The 18,734-nt window shown below is 41.1% G+C and overlaps 1 protein-coding gene across 1 annotated transcript in view; it reads left to right on the forward strand.

Moving 5' to 3' along the window:
- OPRK1 (opioid receptor kappa 1) overlaps window positions 1-18,049 on the forward strand; it is a 60,734-nt gene extending 42,685 nt beyond the window's left edge. The window contains exon 4 of the mRNA XM_075828327.1: window positions 16,981-18,049. Within this exon, the coding sequence (XP_075684442.1) occupies window positions 16,981-17,504 (524 nt within the window). The 3' untranslated portion in view covers window positions 17,505-18,049. The remainder of the gene's footprint in view (window positions 1-16,980) is intronic.
- Window positions 18,050-18,734: the final 685 nt, after the last annotated feature.

Consider the following 18,734-nt stretch of genomic DNA (forward strand, 5'->3'; position numbering starts at 1 on the left):
CCTTGTTATTTTCAAATTAAAAATAAGGACAGCATATCATGCACACATATCTTTTCTATGTGCAATGTAACAAAGCCCTTCTAGGGGTCTGATGCAAAATCTGTACAAGGCCCCCCACCTATCACATGCTATTTATAGTACTGGTGTTTCCAATAGGACCCTGGTGCGATTAAAACCTTTGCATTACATATATATATATATATATATATATATATATATATATATATATATATATATATATATATACATACGCACGGCTTGGTCGTATCCTGAAAGTATATAATCAAAGCTGAAGAACAGAAATGCAGTTCCAGGGCATCTTATTCACAACTATGTGTGTTGGTCCTATGAGACCAATATTCTCTTGGTGCCTCCAGCTCCTATTTTTAAAAAAAATGTAATATGAGGAAAGGGTCATTCATCTAGGATTAAGATAATCTCTTAAGCGCCATCCCTCCCGTTTGGATGACAAAAGTCAGACTGAGTTGAACTAACTAATTTAGTTAAAAGAGTAATATTGCAGCTGTGGTGGAAATGTGTTTTTACGACATGAGTTACCTTGACAAGTAGAAGTAGGGAAAATATATTTTAGTAAACAGTTATTATTTTCCTTTCTTTTATTTTATGCATATATTATGTTAGTTTACAATATAACAGACTGCAGGATAATTTTAAAAAGATAACGTCACTATAATAAAATAAATTTAGTGAGGGGAAAACAAGAATTGGATGGTTTTACATGGGTAAACATATTTTCAAGTGCAAATTTATAATATTTATTCCAGCTAGCTAACTTAGGTTGACTGTGAATATTCATAGTGGACTTTCCATATAAATATCCTAATTATCTTCAATTTACTTCCAACTCTACACTCGTGGTGATCAGTAAAAATATAATCTAATAATGACATATTATACGTCAAGATGCCCATTACTCACATTTATCAATCATCAAATCATTACAAAAGTTAAAAGTCATAGTCTATATACACAAAAGGATGCAAATTATGTAGTCTTCTCTTTTCTGTTTATGAAAAGGATGGATCCTGTTTTTTTACAATACAAATGAATGGCAACAGTATGCAACAGGGTAGGCATTCTGTTCTAACCTCTCAATGACCAGGCCTGAAAAGGACCAAGTTTTTTTTAAATTTTTTTATTCCCCTCCGCATTTCAGCAGCCATTACTTTTTTATTTTTTAATTGACATGGCTGTATGAGGCTGTGTTTAGAAACCCTCAAACAGAAATAGTATTTTTTTCCGGCACAGTTATGGGGTACATATTAATTACTGTATGATTTCTATAATTTATTTTTCAATGTGAATATATAAAAACAGCAATTTTTCGGTGTCGTTTTTGTTGTTGATTTTTTAAAATGTTTATGTTTTACTCTAACTAACCTAGTAAGATGAATTCAACAGGTTATTACTGTTGTGTGGATACCTAATATGTGTAGTTTTTTTTTTTTATATATGGCATTCATAATAAATTGTATTTTATACTAAATAATCACTTTTTTTTTTATCTATTTATGTTTTTAGTAAGAAAATTTAAATCCCTTTAAGAGATTGGTACATACCTTTCATTTCTTTCTTTTTTTTTTTTATACTTGTAATGTATTAGTATACTTCTGTATGCTAATACATTATCTTTCGTTACATTCAGACGAGCGTAGCTGGCCTCGTTCTAACCGCGGACATGAAAAACTGGAGTTTTTCACGGCCAAAGTGCACTTGTGTGTGGCCCGTTGTCCTGGATCCCCTATAGACTAGAGTTTATGGAGGGATGCGTGACACGCAGCAAAATAGGACATGTCCTCTTTTTTCATGGACCCTTCACGCGCTCCGTTTACACAACTGTCGTGTGAACGGCCCCATTGAAGTACATGAGTCCGTCTGACGGCCGTTGTTTTAACGGCCGTCACAGAGACTACATATACGCTCGTCTGAATGAGCCCTTAGGGTGCCCTAAAAGTAGGCTTACAAAACAAACAGTCCTTTCCATGTTAGTAACAACTCCTGCTTAGGGAATGAACTCACTGGAGTGCACATTATTCTCTTTAAAGCGACGCCAAAAGACGTTGCTGGGGACTATTAACCTGCCTCACCTGCCCTCAATAGACAGTGGGTGGTAAACAAAGAGTTAAAAGCACCCTTTTTCAAATCATGAAAAAAAAAAAATACAGTATCTTTGAAGAGGACACAAAAATGTGGTACACAGTGTATTAACTTGAACACAGTGTATTATCTTGTGACTTTTTTTATCTTGCCTTTGTAAGCTGGTCTTTGAAGCAGAATCTCTGCTCCTACATCTAAAGATAATCAGGCAATTGTTTGTCACAGTTTTACTATTAATTTTAGTTATGTCAATGCTGTTTGCAGGCCCTCTTGGGATTCTCTTTACTTTCTTTTGCATGATATTGATTTAGTTTTGTCTTCACGTTAATTAGTTTTCTTCTTCCAGCTCCTACATCGAGATACAGTTTGCAGTTAATCAATATGTGATAGTTTATCGGTGTCAAAGACGTTACAAGTATGCTAGTCTAAATTAGTATTTTTCAAGTCAGTGATCAATTTTTTATTTAAATACATTTCTTGTTACATAATTTTTTTAAAAACTGTTTTACTGAACTTTTCCATGTATAACAAAAAGAAAAGGTAATAAACATCTTAGGCTTCGATCACGTCTGTGTCAGGGCTCCGTTCTGGCGTTCCGTCGGAACGGAACCCTGACTGAAACAAATGGAAACCATAGGTTTCCGTTTGCATCATCATTGACTGTATTGGTGATGAATCCGGTGCAAATAGTTTCTGTTTGTCTCCGTTGTGCAAGGGTTCCGTCGTTTTGACGAAAGCAATACCGTAGTCGACTACGATGTGAACGAAGCCTTACAGTGGAGTAGTTAAAACATAAATTACACATAATCATGGATCTTGCATAATACAATACAGAAATATGCAGAAAGACATGATATCAGCAGGGAAATCAGGTGTAGTAGATTCTAGTAAAAAGCGACCAATATGGCAGTATGATCACTTCAGTCGGCACTGGTATGGTTAAAAAAGGGATGGGGTGGTAAACTGGTGCAAAACCAATACAATGAAACATTTAGGGGAATCTATTACGTTGAAAATTCTGTCCAATCTGCGGCCATCGTGTTATAGAGCAGGAGTAGATGAACAGATTGAAAAGATTCAGTATAACTTGTAATTTATTTATTCAAACCTCTTCTCCTTCATTACAAGTTATACTGAATCTTTTGCTACAATACCATATATCGATTTTCTCAGCCCCCCATGTTCTATTACATGCTGCCCGCAGATTGGTCTGCATTTTCAACGTGACAGGTTCCCTTTAAACATTTAGAAAGACATGTCTACTTATAAGATTTCATATAGGTGTCATATCAACGTCACTGGTATGGCATCCGCCTCAAATGTATGTATGGGAAAAGCCTACTTTAACCTATGAGGGAGCAATTTATTGTTACATTATTAATAGTATACTTTATGGGCTTGGGAAAATTAAATTTCATGTGTCCAGTTCTGGTAAATGGACTTTCTGTCTTAAAAGGCAATTAAATGGCAATTTAATTTAATACAAAAAGGCTCTTCATTAAAAACATTAATGTCTATTAATAAAAATATTTTTTACGTTAATCCACAGTGTTATTAACATCGAAAAATAAATGGTAAAGTATAAAAAGACAATGGTGAAAGAAGCAAAGGGAAATTAGCATCTGGGGACATCAGAATATATGTCAGCAAACAAGTATCACAAGGTTTTGTATTGGGCCCCATTCTGTTTGACCATGTGTATGGAATATAAGTTTTTGCTGATTACACATTACTACAGTATGTAGAATGCTTAAAGGTCTTTTTAATAAAGGGGTTGTACAAATCGAAAAATAAAACATGGCTGCTTTTATCTAGAGAGCTCTACTTTAGTCCATGGCCTATATCTTGTAGTGTAACCCAGTTCTATTCACTTGAGTTTGCCTAAACTGCCATGCCAGACACAGCCTATAGACAAGAGTAGAGCTGTTTCTTGTCGAAAGCAGTCAGATTGTTTTAATCTTATACAACCCCTTTAATTTACGGGCTGAATAGTGGAATATTACACAGACACCTCAACAAGTGGGCAGCATGGGCAACTAAATGGCAGAGGAAATGTAATGATGATACATTTAAAGCAGCGCATCAGTAAAAGTATAGGTGCATTACAAGCACCCCACACAAAACCTTACCAACACACTAAATTTAAGCCAATGTAACATGTATGTGTCACGGCGCGGGGTGTGGACCCACTGGGCCGTACCGCGGATCAGGATAGCAGCTGGCCAAACAGGAATATATGCAATGTCTATAGTTCTGAAAGGGTACCTGAGAAAATGTAGACAGTGGCGGTGGTTTCAGGCTAAGATAAGGCTCCCGCAGTAGACAGACACCCGGCGGGGTGCGACACAGTAGATGCAGTGGAGGGCACAACACATCTCCAACTCTTGGAGGCACAGAGGCACGGTAGCACGGGATACAGGGTACAGGCGGCAGGAACGGGAAACACTGTGAACTGGAAAACACTTAGGAGACTATTTGCAAGGACAAACTAGGGTAACACAACAACGCCGAGGCAATGATTAAGAGGGCAGAGCCCCTTTTATAGTCCAGAGGCATTCTGGGCTAATTGCAGCTATTCTGCAAATGTGCACATACTGGCCCTTTAAGACCGAGTACGCGCGGGCGAGCCCACCCTGCGCTAGACAGTGTCTAAACGAGGAAGTGAGTGCCGGCGTATCCCAATAGGGGGATGCCGCCCGGAACTCACTCGTCCATGGCCGTGGCCGTCAGAGGGTAAGTCAGGTCGACGATCCGCGGCCATAGACGTTACAGTATGTGTACTATTAGTATTCTGTGATCCAGAAAAAAAAAGTTATCACCTGTTTACAACAAGCGGAAACCACAATTGCCTAGACATTTTTCTCCCCTTACAAGGGTTATCAGGGGAGAGTATAATGTGGGCATAGCAAAACTATTGTACCATGATTAATGTACACAGAATATACAACAGCCGGTTGCTCCATGCAGCGCTATGATCAGCATGTGCCAAACAGGACGGTCCCTTTTTAAGGTGAGCAATGTAGATACCAGAACTAGACTGACCCTAAAATAATGGGACGTGCATTCAAAGTGGACCTGTTGTTATGATATGGTATATTGGTCAATGGTAAATTACAGAAAAATTCTTGGACTTAATAGCTAAAAATTTTGTATACCACCAAAATTCAATTTGTAGTCATTCTCCATGCAGACTTTATCAATACATACTGTGCAAACAACCACTATGGTGAAATGATATTTCAGTATTGTACTTAATTTATTGTACTAAATAAATTAAAGTAGATATCTAGTATTGCCCATTATTAATGCTCATTTGCCTCAATATATACAGATTTGTCCACCTATGCCTTTGCTTGAATTCGGATGTCTCCAATTTCTGGTGAAATCATTTCAATATAATATCGCGACATGTTAGAAAAACCCTTCACAGGTTGCAATCCACATCACAACCACTGGGTGGCCACACATACACACATATAGCATAGACATCTTGTGAAAGAGTATCACAAAATCATGTTTTGTTTTTTTCAAGCTCTTTATCTCGCGCTAAACATCTCAGGATATGTTGAGATAAGAGGAAAGGTAAAGAAGGACATATCTGTATGTTACAATGAACTGTTTGGAAGCTACCGCAAGTTCTCAGTCAATGCACTGGTTTTGTGCTGGGCTGGCTCTTATACACAGCAGCCAATCTAAACTAGCAGATCTGTAGTGTAAATCATGGAAGGGACTGAGTAGAAGCCTGGGCATGTGATGAGGCTGACCATGTGAGTGGATGGCCACCAGGGCCGCACTGGGACTTAAAGTCAGCCCTGCCATTTTTAAGCACACAGGCCCACAGCAGGCCATACGCAGCCGCCAGTGTTGGGCTGGAGAACATGGAACCTCTTTCCAGCTATACAAGACATGGGGAGATTTTTTAAAACAGGTGTAAATGAAAAGAGGAATAGTTCCTGATATCTCCAACTCCAACGAATCCACTGCTTTTCCACGAGAATAATGAACATGCTCATTATTCTAGAGGATTTTTTTTGCGGAGCGGTAAAAATTCCAAGCAGACTTATTTCCGCTGCAATGGATGCAGAATCTTAGTGGATTTGAAAGGGATTTGGGTGTGTAATCAGGGACTTAGTCCTAATCAAATCCTGATTGCGTGATAATGGCTTTAGGCCTTATTCACACGAACGTGTTAAACGTCAGTATGACGGCCGTTGAAACAACGGCCGTCACATGGACCTATATAATACAATATGGCCGTTCACACGGCCGTTGTTTTAACGGACCGTGTGAAGTGTCTGTGAGAAAATAGGACATGTCCTATTTTTTCACGCTTCACGCATCCCTCCATAGACTATAGTCTATGGGGGATACGTGATATCACGTCCCACAGCTGAGAGCACGGATGCACCTCAGACGTAAAAAACGCCGTGTGAATCTAGACTAATACTGACGTATAAAGATTGCAAATTATACCATTATACAATTCTAGTGTAAGTAAATAGTATGATTTCAATTTTATATTCAGCTATATACACTCACACACACACTCACATGCTGGACACATGATGCACAGATGCAACCCACAAGCTGGACACATGCTGCATTCATGCCACTCACACCTTGGACACATGCACACGCGCACCACTCATACCTGGGACACATGCACACGCACATCGCTCACACCTAGAATACATCCCCCACTCACACCTTGGACGTATGCCGCAAATGCACCACTCACACCTAGGACACATGCACACCCACACCACTCACACTTAGGATATATCCCCCACTCTTGCCACTCACACCTAAGAAACATGCCACACCTTTTCTACCCACACCAAGGACACATGTTGAAAACACCTTACTCACACCTGGCACAGATGCTGCACACACGACTCACATACTAGACACATACCACTCACACACTAGACACATACCGCAAACACTACTTACACTAGACACGTACCACACACACCACACAAATGCTAAACACATACCTCACATAACATACTAGACCTATACCACACATACCACTCACATTGAAAACAACACACACACAAATGCCACTAATATATTAGAAAAAGACACAAAACTCATTAGAAGAAAACATAAATTGCATATTTCACTCATACAATTGACATACACTGTTAACACTACATCAACCAGTCACACTACAAACATCAATCCAACACTTCACTCACATTGCTATATTTACCTGCTTTCTTTTGTAGACTGCTGATTCTTGGGCACTGGCATTCAGGATGCTAGCAGTACATATGCATCTATACCTGAGATGCCCCCTCCACCACTAAGCCCCGTCCAAGTGCCCACGAAGCCATGCCCCTTTTACAAAGCTCCTCCCATCTGTGGCTCAAATTAACCATAACCTGACACTCACCCTTTTAAGCCTATAGCTATCTACAGTATCTGGAACCCCTCTCCACCCACAAGCAGGGTGCTTGCAAATACTGTGTGCATCACCCATGTCCTTTACACTCACTTATGACCTCCCTACCCCCTTCATTGTAGAAGGTTGCTTGCAGCTTACATGAAGCTGAAGCAGATAAAGAAATAAACCTGGCGCTACAACCATCAGCAACATACTTGGCAGGGGCTGGAGTCTCCTTCTCCTCGGCAGCCGGACTGAAGCTGTGCTCAGGGGGCAGTAGAAAGAGCAAGCCCATCACTGATTGGCTGATGCTCAGCCAACCAGCGTTAGGTTTGATTTGTACATTCAGACTGGGCAGGCGTCATATCCGTGGCTGTGGGCTGTCAGCTCCAATCTCCCCCTGACAGCCGCAGCCACGAGTCGGCAAGCTTTGGCCCCAGCCTCCTCCTCAGGAGACGCCAGCACTCGCTTCCACTCTCCTCAGCCGGATCCCGTAGGGTGCGAATAAAGTAACGTTAAAACCAAGCACACCATTGTTTTTCTTGTGAAATTCTCGATAAGTTTGATGTGTCACATGACCCTCTTCCCATTGAAAAAACTAAAGTTGGATAGAAAATGGCCGACTTCAAAATGGCCGCCATGGTCAACACCCAGCTTGAAACGTTTCCCCCCTCCCATACACTAATGTGCCACAAACAGGAAGTTAATATCACCAACCATTCCCATTTTATTTAGGTGTATCCATAAAAATGGCCCACCCTGTATATTGCATCCTCGGCAGCCATCTTGTGCGCCTGTGTCCCCAAGACCCCAAAGCCTAGGGTTGCTAGGAGTGACAACCTTGGGTAAGAAAGGACTTCTGTACAAATTGTCCATACCTGTTACCATAGTGTCCAGCGAGAGAACACATCAGGTCTCCGCGTATCTGGACTCTGGATCCACTGCTAATTTCATCCGTAGAGACCTGGTGGACCTTCTTCAATTACCTACCACCCCTCTGGAGAGCCCGTTGACAGTTGCTTCAGTAAATGGACTACCTCTGCCAGACCCAGTTATTGCTGTGACCAAGCCGCTGAGGCTCAAAGTAGGGGCTCTTCACTCCGAACTTCTGTCATTCTATGTCCTATCCAAAGCCGTTAACCCTGTGTTGCTGGGCCTGCCTTGGCTCCGACTACATGCCCCAGTTCTGGACTGGAATTCTGGAGAAGTTCTCCAGTTGGGCCCTGAGTGTCAAAATCGATGCCTGGTGCAGATTAGTTCGGCTCAGCCTTATCTGCCTCGGTCATTGGCAGGATTGCCTGGTCATTATGCTGCATTCTCGGACGTCTTCAGCAAGAGGGAGGTGGAGACATTGCTCCCACATCGGGCGTATGACTGCCCTATCGAACTGATTCCAGGTGCATCCCTTCCTCGTGGTAGGGTATAGCCTCTCTCCTTGTCAGAGACTCTGTCCATGTCCACCTATGTGAAAGAGAACTTGGAGATGGGCTTCATACGGAAGTCTTCTTCCCCGGTAGGAGCCGGGTTCTTCTTCGTCAAAAAGAAAGATGGCTCCCTGCGTCCTTGTATTGACTACCGGGGTCTGAACCAAATCACGGTGAAAAACTAAGCATCCATTGCCACTGATCTCTGAATTGTTCAATCGCATACATGGTGCCAAGATTTTCTCCAAACTAGATTTTTTTCTCCAGATCCTATGACGCATCAGAGAGATGTTTGTCAAGTTTTGCTGCAGTTAATGGAGAATCGTCTGTACGCCAAGTTGGAGAAGTGCGTGTTTGAAAAAGATGCTCTACCCTTCCTGGGCTACATTGTCTCGAATAGAGGTCTCAAGATGGATCCTGAAAAGGTAAAGTCTGTTCTGGAATGGCCTCGCCCTCAAGGCTTGAGGGCCATACAGCGCTTTCTGGGATTCGCCAATTTTTACACAGTTTATTCCAAACTTCTCCTCACTGACTTCTCCTATCTCTAACCTCACTAAGAAGGGCATGAACGCCAAGGTGTGGACTCCCAGGGTAGAGTCCGCATTTAATAGCCTGAAGAGTGCCTTCACATCAGCTTCTATCCTCCATTATCCAGATGTTTCTCTACAGTTCTCGTAGGAGGTGGACGCATCCTCTGTCATTCCAGAGAGGTTCCAAGTCAATGGTATGTGGATATTTCTCTAAGCTCCTCTCTTCCGCAGAACGCAACTACTCGATTGGGGATCGGGAGTTATTGGCCGTAAAATTGGCTCTGGAAGAGTGGAGACATCTACTAGAGGGCGCAGCTCATCCCATCCTGATTTTTACAGACCACAAGAACCTTACCTATCTTCAGACGGCCCAATGGCTGAACCCTCGTCAGGCCAGATGGTCACTGTTCTTTACCAGGTTCCAGTTTGTGCTCCATTATCGCCCGGCTGACAAGAATGCGAGGGCCGATGCCTTGTCCAGGTCTTTCGAGACAGAAGACACCATGGAAATTCCACAGAACATTATTGATCCGTCTTGCATTGTCTCTGTCAATCCCCTGCAAGTTGGGGACATTCCTCCTTTTGTGCGTCTGGCTGACAGAGGGAGAATCCTCCGCTGGGGACACTCCTCTAGACTGGCAGGTCACGCAGGGACCCGTAAGACCCAGAATCTGATTGCCCGTCATTTCTGGTGGCCCACGCTGCCCAAGGACATTATGGACTTTGTTTCTTGTTGCTGAGTGTGTGCAGCTAACAAGGTCACTTACTCCAGACCTGCTGGCCTGTTCCAGCCATTGCCTGTGCCCGATGCTTCCTGGCAGCATATAGCTATGGACTTTATCACTGACCTGCCTCTCTCTGCTGGATGCAGTTCTGTCTGGGTGGTGGTGGATCAATTTTCAAAGATGACCCACCTCATTCCTCTGACCGGTCTTCGTTCTGCTCCTCAACTGGTCAACCCTTTCATCCAACACATCTTCCGCCTGCACGGCTTGCCGCAGCATATAGTGTCTGATCGGGGGGTTCAGTTCACCTCGAAGTTCTGGACAGCCCTCTGCGGACTCCTAGGTGTAAAGTTGGACTTTTTCTCTGCCTACCATCCTCAGTCCAATGGTTAGGTCGAGAAGATCAATCAGATCTTGGAAAACTACTTACGCCTCTTCATCTCCAAGCAGCATGATGACTGGGTGCAGTTGCTCCCGTAGGCTGAATTCTCCTACAATATCCACACCAGCGTGTCCACAAGGAATATACCGTTCTTTATCGTGTATGGCCAACACCCAATAATTCCTCTCCCAGTGCATGATACGTCGGAGGTACCAGCTGTTGATATTGCTTTTAGGGACTTTCTGCATATCTGGTAGCAGACTCGATCCTCCATCCTGCTGGCGGTCGACTGCATGAAACGGAAGGCGGATACAAGGAGAAGAGAACCTCCTCATCATCTCTCTGCAGATAATACAGTGACTACAGTACTGATTAGAGGCAGAATAAACATTTATATTAAGTGACTCACCGGTGACGATCTCAGACTCTAGTTGTTCTTTTTCTCTTTTCTACTCCATCCGGTCCAGACCTCTTTGATGACATCTCCCGGCCACGGCCCATTTCTGCAGAGTTTGCCGCTCAGATGTCTTCAGCTACTCACTATTAAAAGATTCTGCACCTATAAACGAAGATAAAATTCTCAACGCTCCTAAATATAATAGAGCCATACACTGCACCACTAATTATAATAGCACCATACACTGTGTCCCCGATTATAATAGCACCATACATTGTGTCCTTAATTACAATAGCACCATACACTGTGTCCCTGATTATAATAGCACCATACACACTGTGTTCCACACACACACACACACACACACACACACACACACACACACACACGCGCACACACACACACACACACACACACACACACACACACACACACAGTACTCCCCATAGATAGTGCCCTCATAAAGACCCCTGTTGATAGTGCCCCCCATAGAGTCCCCTGTAGATAGTGCCCCACATATAACCCCCCTGTAGATAGCTCCCCACATATAGCACCCCTTGTAGATAGTGTCCCACATATAGCCTCCCCTGTAGATTGTGCCCCACTTATAGCCTCCCCTGTAGATAGTGTCCCACATAGAGCCTCCCCTGTAGACAGTGCCCCACATATAGCCCCCTGTATATGGTGTCCCACATATAGCCCTCCTGTATTTGGTGTCCCACATATAGCCCCCTTGTAGATAGTGACCCATATATAGCCTCCCCTGTAGATTGTGCCCCACATATAGCTCACCCTGTATATAGTGCCACATATATAGCCCCCCTTAGGGTCCCACATATAGCCCCACTATAGACTGTGCCCGACATATAGCCCCCCCTGTAGATAATGGCACTCACACTTTTAAGTGGAAAAAAACAACGTTACATACTCACTTTGATCCCGTTCCCACGCTGTCCTGTGTCAATGCAGGCCTGCTCTCTTCTGTGCAGGTCTGTTGGTGCTGAACGACGGCGCTGATTGGCGGGGCAGAATGACTTGCCACATCAATCAACACTTTCAATAACGGAAGCGGCGCAATGTCATCGCGCCAATGGCATCATTAAAAGGCGCTGATTGGCAGGGCAGAATGACTTGCCCCGTCAATCACCGCCTTTCTATAATGGAATCGGCGTGCCGTTAGCGTCGTTGAAAGGTGTTGATTGGCAGGGCAGAATGACTTGCCCCGCCAATCAGCGCCTTTCAACAATGGAAGTGGTGCAATGACGACTTCGCACCGCTAACAACGTTGAAAGGCGCTGATTGGTCGGGCAAATCATTCAGCCCTGCCAATCAGTGTCATTGTAAGGCAGGTACAATTAGTGCAGGAGTGGGTGGTGGCACTGATTGTTTATAAATATATTTATTGATAAAAAGGACCTGTCAGCTCTACTGGCATGTCTGTCTTAGTAAATAACTGTATAACCTACGAAATTCTGGAGAATCTGTTCTTAGAACACTACGTAGTGCCGTTCCTCTGTTATTCCTCCTAGAAATGTGTGAATAAATTAAAGACAGGGTGTTACTAGTTTGAGGGGGTGTCCTTACACAGACCTACAATGTACAATCATGGCTGACAGAGTGAGACTGTGTAGGGACACCCCTTTAAAAGAGGAATGGTAACACACTGTTGTTCATTTATTCATAAATTGTGATAATAGAAGACTTGCACAACGCAGAGTTCTAAGAAAATATATACCAGAATCGTTATTTCATGGGGAATACAAGTATTTACTAAAATAGACATCTCAGGATAGGTGAATTAAATAACATACATGTACAATTTTTTTTCTTTTGCTATGGGTGAATGACCTTTTCTAGAAGATTGTTCCAGATGCGTTCATTATTCTCTACATATTCTCTTCAAAAGTTTGGAAATAATGAATATCTGCTGAGATAAAATATGGAAGCATGCCCTATAAATGAATAATCCAACCAATTTCCATTGGTTGGGAAATTATCTTTTACAGCATGAATGACACATATCAGTCATATTAACAGCAATATGTGTTTGTCTATGGTCAGATTAAGACCTACCAACCAACATGTCATTTGTTTTAATTTATCTACTGGTAAATGCGTAATACAAGAAAATTATTGAAAAATTGACTATACATTTTTAATTTATCAGTAGGTAATGAATTCATATTCTTTTTAACTTGTATAAAATATATTTTTGCCTTTGAACGGCTGTTCTTATGGATGTGGATTGATTGAAATTGAATTTTGTGATTGTTGTAATTTCTTAAATTGGTTTCATGCTTCTTAAGCTGCAATAATTCAGTTTGTCTTTGTGAATAAACATGTTAGTCCACTACACGTTTGCATTTTCTGCTCATTGCCGTCCTTCACTCTGAACAACGTTCCAGGAATTTGTATTTGTGCATCATTATATTCCACGTTAGAGAAAACATTGAAAACTAGTTTAATAATCTTACTACAAATATGTCCTTGACATTGCTTGTGGCCATGTGCATTATTCGTGATCGTTTTATTGTAAATCAGAAGAAGAGTAGTAATAGACAAATGCAAAGAATGTCCTAGATGAAGTTGATGTGAGTTGTGGGATTTATCGCACAAAGAACATGTTCTGTGCTGACATACATTATCCACTTCTTACCTTTTTCATTTGCAATGTTAAAGGGGTTGTCCAAAAAACTGACACCGGAATACTTAATAATTTTACAAAATAATATATTACTCATCTGTTAAATTCCCTGAAATTCCAGCGCCAATCTTTGTTTATATTTTTTTTCATGCTGTACTACTCGCCAATCACTGGTTGAAAGCAGACACGTGCCGTACTTACTGGCATCGTTGCTGTGGCCAGTGGTTGATTGCAGTGGTCATGTGCTGTTACGTTACATTATCACTGCTGCCATATAAACAAAGAATGGTGGGGGAAAATGAGAGGACTGGCGCTGGAGCAGTTGCGGATGGAACCGGTGATTAACTTTTTTTGTTGTAGTATTACAAATTTTGCTGTCAGATTTCTACTTAAAATCTTGCACACTCCCTTTTAAGTAAATATATGAAATAATAATAATAACAATAATAATAATACTAATAATAATAAAAAAAAACATTGTTAACCCCCGAAGGACGGATATGTCCGTCCTCTGCAGCTGCTAGTTCACTCAGGAGGACGGATATATCCGTGCTGTGATGGCGCGGGTACTGCCACTGTAGGAGTACTGTAGGAGCACGGCTGTTATACACAGCCTGGCTCCTGTTGCAACTGCCGGAATCGAAGCGCGTTCTGATTCCTGCAGTTTAACCCATTAAATGGCGCTGTCAATAGTGACAGCGACATCTAATGTGTTTTACAGAGGGAGGGAGCTCGCTCTGTCACCCCATCGGTGCCCCCGCAAAGAAATCGCGGGTCGCCGTCGGGTTTCCATGGCAGCCGGGGGCCTAACAAAGACCCCAAGGTCTGCCTTCAGCATCTGCCTGTTAGGCGATGCCAGAGGCATGACCTAATAGATTGCCTGTCAGTTTTACACTGACAGGCAATAATGCTTTGGTATACTAAGTATACCAAAGCATTATATATGCGATCAACAGATCGCATAGTGAAGTCCCCTGGTGGGATTTAAAAAAAAAAATGTAAATCAGTTAATTAAAGTTTGTGAAAAAAAATAAAATAAAAATTACAGTCAAAATCAAATAAAACTACTTTTTTTGCCCAAAAAGTGGTTTTATTTAGTAAAAGTGTCAAAACAAATCACACATACACATATATGGTATCCTCGCGATCGTTAAAAACTTGACCAATAAAATGAACACATTAATTAAACTGCCGGATGAACGGCGTCCAAAAAAAACGCAAAAAACAACGGCAAAATTCTCTCTTTTCTCCCATTCCCCCCTTAAAAAATAAAATAAAAGTTAATCTAGAAGTCCTATGTACCCCAACATAGTACTAATGGAAACTACACATTGGCCCGCAAAAATCAAGCCCACATACGGCCACATCGACGAAAAAATAAAAATATTACGGCTTTTGGAATGCGGCGATGCAAAAACAAGTAATTTTTTTCTAAAAGGGTTTTTATTGTGCAAACGTAGGAAAACATATAAAACCTTTACATATTTGGTATCCCCGTAATCGTGCCGACCCATAGAATAAAGTTAACATGTTATTTACGCTGCATAGTAAACGGCGTAAATTTATAACGTGAAAATTAATGCTGGAATAGCTGCTTATTTTCAATTCTCTCCTAAAATAAAGTTAATAAAAGTTAATCAATATATTAAAAGCATCTAAAAATGGTACAATTACAAAATACAACTCGTTCTGCAAAAAACAAGCCCTTATATGGCTATGTCGACGGAATAAAAAAAAGTTACGACTCTTGGAATGCGACCGTGAAAAAACAAAAAATAATCCTTGGTCATTAACGTTCAAAATAGCCCGGTCATTAAGGGGTTAATACAGATGTAAAGGCAGATATCAATATCCTTCTCCACAGATCTCCAACTTTACTGGGCAAATAAAAATTTGGTTTCAATCGGCGGTTTCACACAGTGTCTTGCAGCATTTGGTCTTATGTTTTTTGCCTCCGTCGGGCTGGTTTATGCTTGTATAAGTTTTTTTAAAGTATGGAATAGTTTAGACTATGCTTTTTCATACCACGTGATCCCACAAAAAAAACCTTCTACAGGTCTAGATTTGCGGCCTTAGTACAGGAGCAGAAATGTGCCCGCATTACGCTCTGGTGAAGCAGGCCTTAGGCTGGGTTCACACGTGGCGGAATTTCACTTGAATTCCGCTGCGGACACTCCGCAGCGTTAATCCGCAGTAGAGCCGTTTCACCATTGACTTCCACTTTAATTTAGAAGTGTTCGTTTAGACGTTGAGTAAAATTCCGCTGCGGAGCATAGGCTGCGGAGCGGAATTTGGTGTCCGCAGCATGCTCTGTCTGTTGCGGACCAGTGGCGGACTGGTTGCGGACTCATGGCGGAATTTCTCCATTGACTTCAATGGAGATTCTAAATTCCGCAATGAAGTCCGCAGCTGTCATGCACATGTTATGTGTGGTGCGGATGCGTCTTGCTTTTTGGACATGACATTTCTTCATTCTGGCTGGACCTATGTATTTCTAGGTCTACAGCCAGACTGAGGAAGTCAATGGGGCTCCCGGAATTACGGGAGCGTTGCTAGGAGACGTCAGTAAATAGTCACTGTCCAGGGTGCTGAAAGAGTTAAGCGATCGGCAGTAACTGTTTCTGCACCCTGGACAGTGACTACCGATCACAATATACAGCAACCTGTCAAAAAATAGAAGTTCATACTTACCGAGAACTCCCTGCTTCTGTCTCCAGTCCAGCTTCCCAGGATGACGCTTCAGTCTAAGTGACGGCTGCAGCCAATCACAGGCTGCAGCGGTCACATGGACTGCCGCGTCATCCAGGGAGGTAGGGCTGGATGCCGAAAGAGGGACGCGTCACCAAGACAACGGCCGGTAAGTATGAAATTCGTTTACTTTCACTAGGGAAAGTGCTGTCCCTTCTCTCTATCCTGCACTGATAGAGAGAAGGGAAGCACTTTTTCCGCAGTCCGCAGCAGCTAGTCTGCATCAATTTACTGCACATTTTGGGCAGATCCGCAGCGTAATCCGCAATGCGGATTATGTGCGGCATTGATGCGGACACTTGCGGAGAAAATCCGCCACGTGGGGGCATGCCCTTAGAGAGTCTTTTGCTACTGAATGAAATTTAATGGAAAATATACAGTTGTCAATGTTCTATCGTGTCCTTCTTTGGAGGGACACAATATTTTATATAACTGCAGATGAAGTATCGCCACAATGTGAATAGGTCTAAGTTGTCTTACCTTATTTGTGAAAATGGAATTAGATTTTCTTGTATGAGCACCTGGAATATCTGAGGTCTGTAGAAGTGATAATTTGCATGTGGGCACACCATCATATTATTATTCTGCAAATCTAATTAACTTATTTTTTTTTAACCTTCTAGGTGTCATAGAATGTGCCCTTCAATTTCCAACTCCTTACTGGTACTGGGACACAGTAATGAAAATCTGTGTCTTCATCTTTGCTTTCATCATTCCTGTGTTTATTATAACTATCTGTTATACCTTAATGATCCTGCGGTTAAAAAGTGTTCGTCTACTCTCTGGATCTCGGGAAAAAGACAGAAATCTCCGACGCATAACAAGACTTGTGCTGGTTGTTGTAGCCGTATTTATCATATGCTGGACTCCAATTCATATTTTTGTGTTGGTTGAAACCCTTGTAGATGTACCACAAGGCATTGCTGTCAGCTCAATCTATTATTTCTGCATTGCTTTGGGCTACACTAATAGCAGTTTAAATCCAATCTTGTATGCATTTCTAGATGAAAACTTCAAAAGATGTTTCAAAGACTTTTGTTTTCCTTCAAAACTAAGATTGGATCGGCAAGGAAACAGCCGAGTTAGGAACACTATCCATGATCCAGCCTACACAAGGGATGGTGAGCGGACTAATAAACCAGTATGACTAGCAGTGGAGATGACTTCCTACACACCTCAAGGAAGCGGTGGAGCCAATGAACTGGGGCTAACTCAGATAACATCTGCAGTATGATTATATTCGACAATTTTCAATGACAGATTTTATTAGACCTGTGCCAAAACTTTCTTAGGAACCTTATGAATCTGTTGTCACATACACACATCAGTATACAAGTGGTGTGTTATATTTACTGTAATATAAATATAGAGCACATATGATCTTATAGATTTAAGTAAATATATGTATAAAGTTATGAATAATTAATTTTATCTCTGTAATTTAACCATAATAATAGTAACATTATGTATTTCTTCTAAATATTGTAAATGATGTAACGTGATGTTTGATTCTAGGGTGTTATTGCACATTGTTCTCCATTTTTGTCCATGAAATGTACACTAAACACTATGCACAGTGTTTTGGTTTGCTGCTTAACAATACTTGATTATATATATTGTATATGCATAGTATTATATATATTGTGTTGTAAATGTTTACATCTGGCAAAATAAAATTTACATATAAAATTATTGTTATTTCCAACAATATTCATTTAATAATTAGGAATGTACAGACATGTGAATTTTATTTATGTTGATTAATGTTGTTGTTATTATTATTATTATTATTATTATTATTTTACATTATACACCCTTCCACTGTGGCCATTTTTGACCTTCCTGACAGAGCCTCATTTTTCAAATCTGACGTGTCACTTTATGTGGTAATAACTTTGGAATGCTTTTACCTTTCCAAGCGATTCTATTTCTCCTGACACGTTGGGCTTTATGTTAGTGGTAAAAATTGGTTGATACATTCAGTATTTAATTCTAAAAAACACCAAAATGTAGAGAAAAATTTAAAAAATTAGCTTTTTTATAGATTTAAATGCATCTGCTTGTAAGACAAATAGTTATACCACACAAAATAGTTGCTAATTAACATTTCCCATATGTCTACTTTAGATTGGCATCATTTTTTTTTAACATGTAACATTTTTTTAAAATGTAAAAGACTATTTTTTTAATGGGACCTGTTCAGTTCTGAAGTGGCTTTGAGGGCCTTATATATTAGAAAACCCCATAAGTCACCCAATTTTAAACTGCACCCATCAAAGTATTCAAAACAGCCTTTATAAAGTTTGTTAACCCTTTAGGCGTTTCACAGGAATTAAATCAAAGTAGAGGCGAAATTTACAAATTTCATTTTTTTTGC

This window comes from Rhinoderma darwinii, chromosome 5 (genome assembly GCF_050947455.1).
Source record: "Rhinoderma darwinii isolate aRhiDar2 chromosome 5, aRhiDar2.hap1, whole genome shotgun sequence".
NCBI classification, from domain to species: Eukaryota; Metazoa; Chordata; class Amphibia; order Anura; family Rhinodermatidae; genus Rhinoderma; species Rhinoderma darwinii.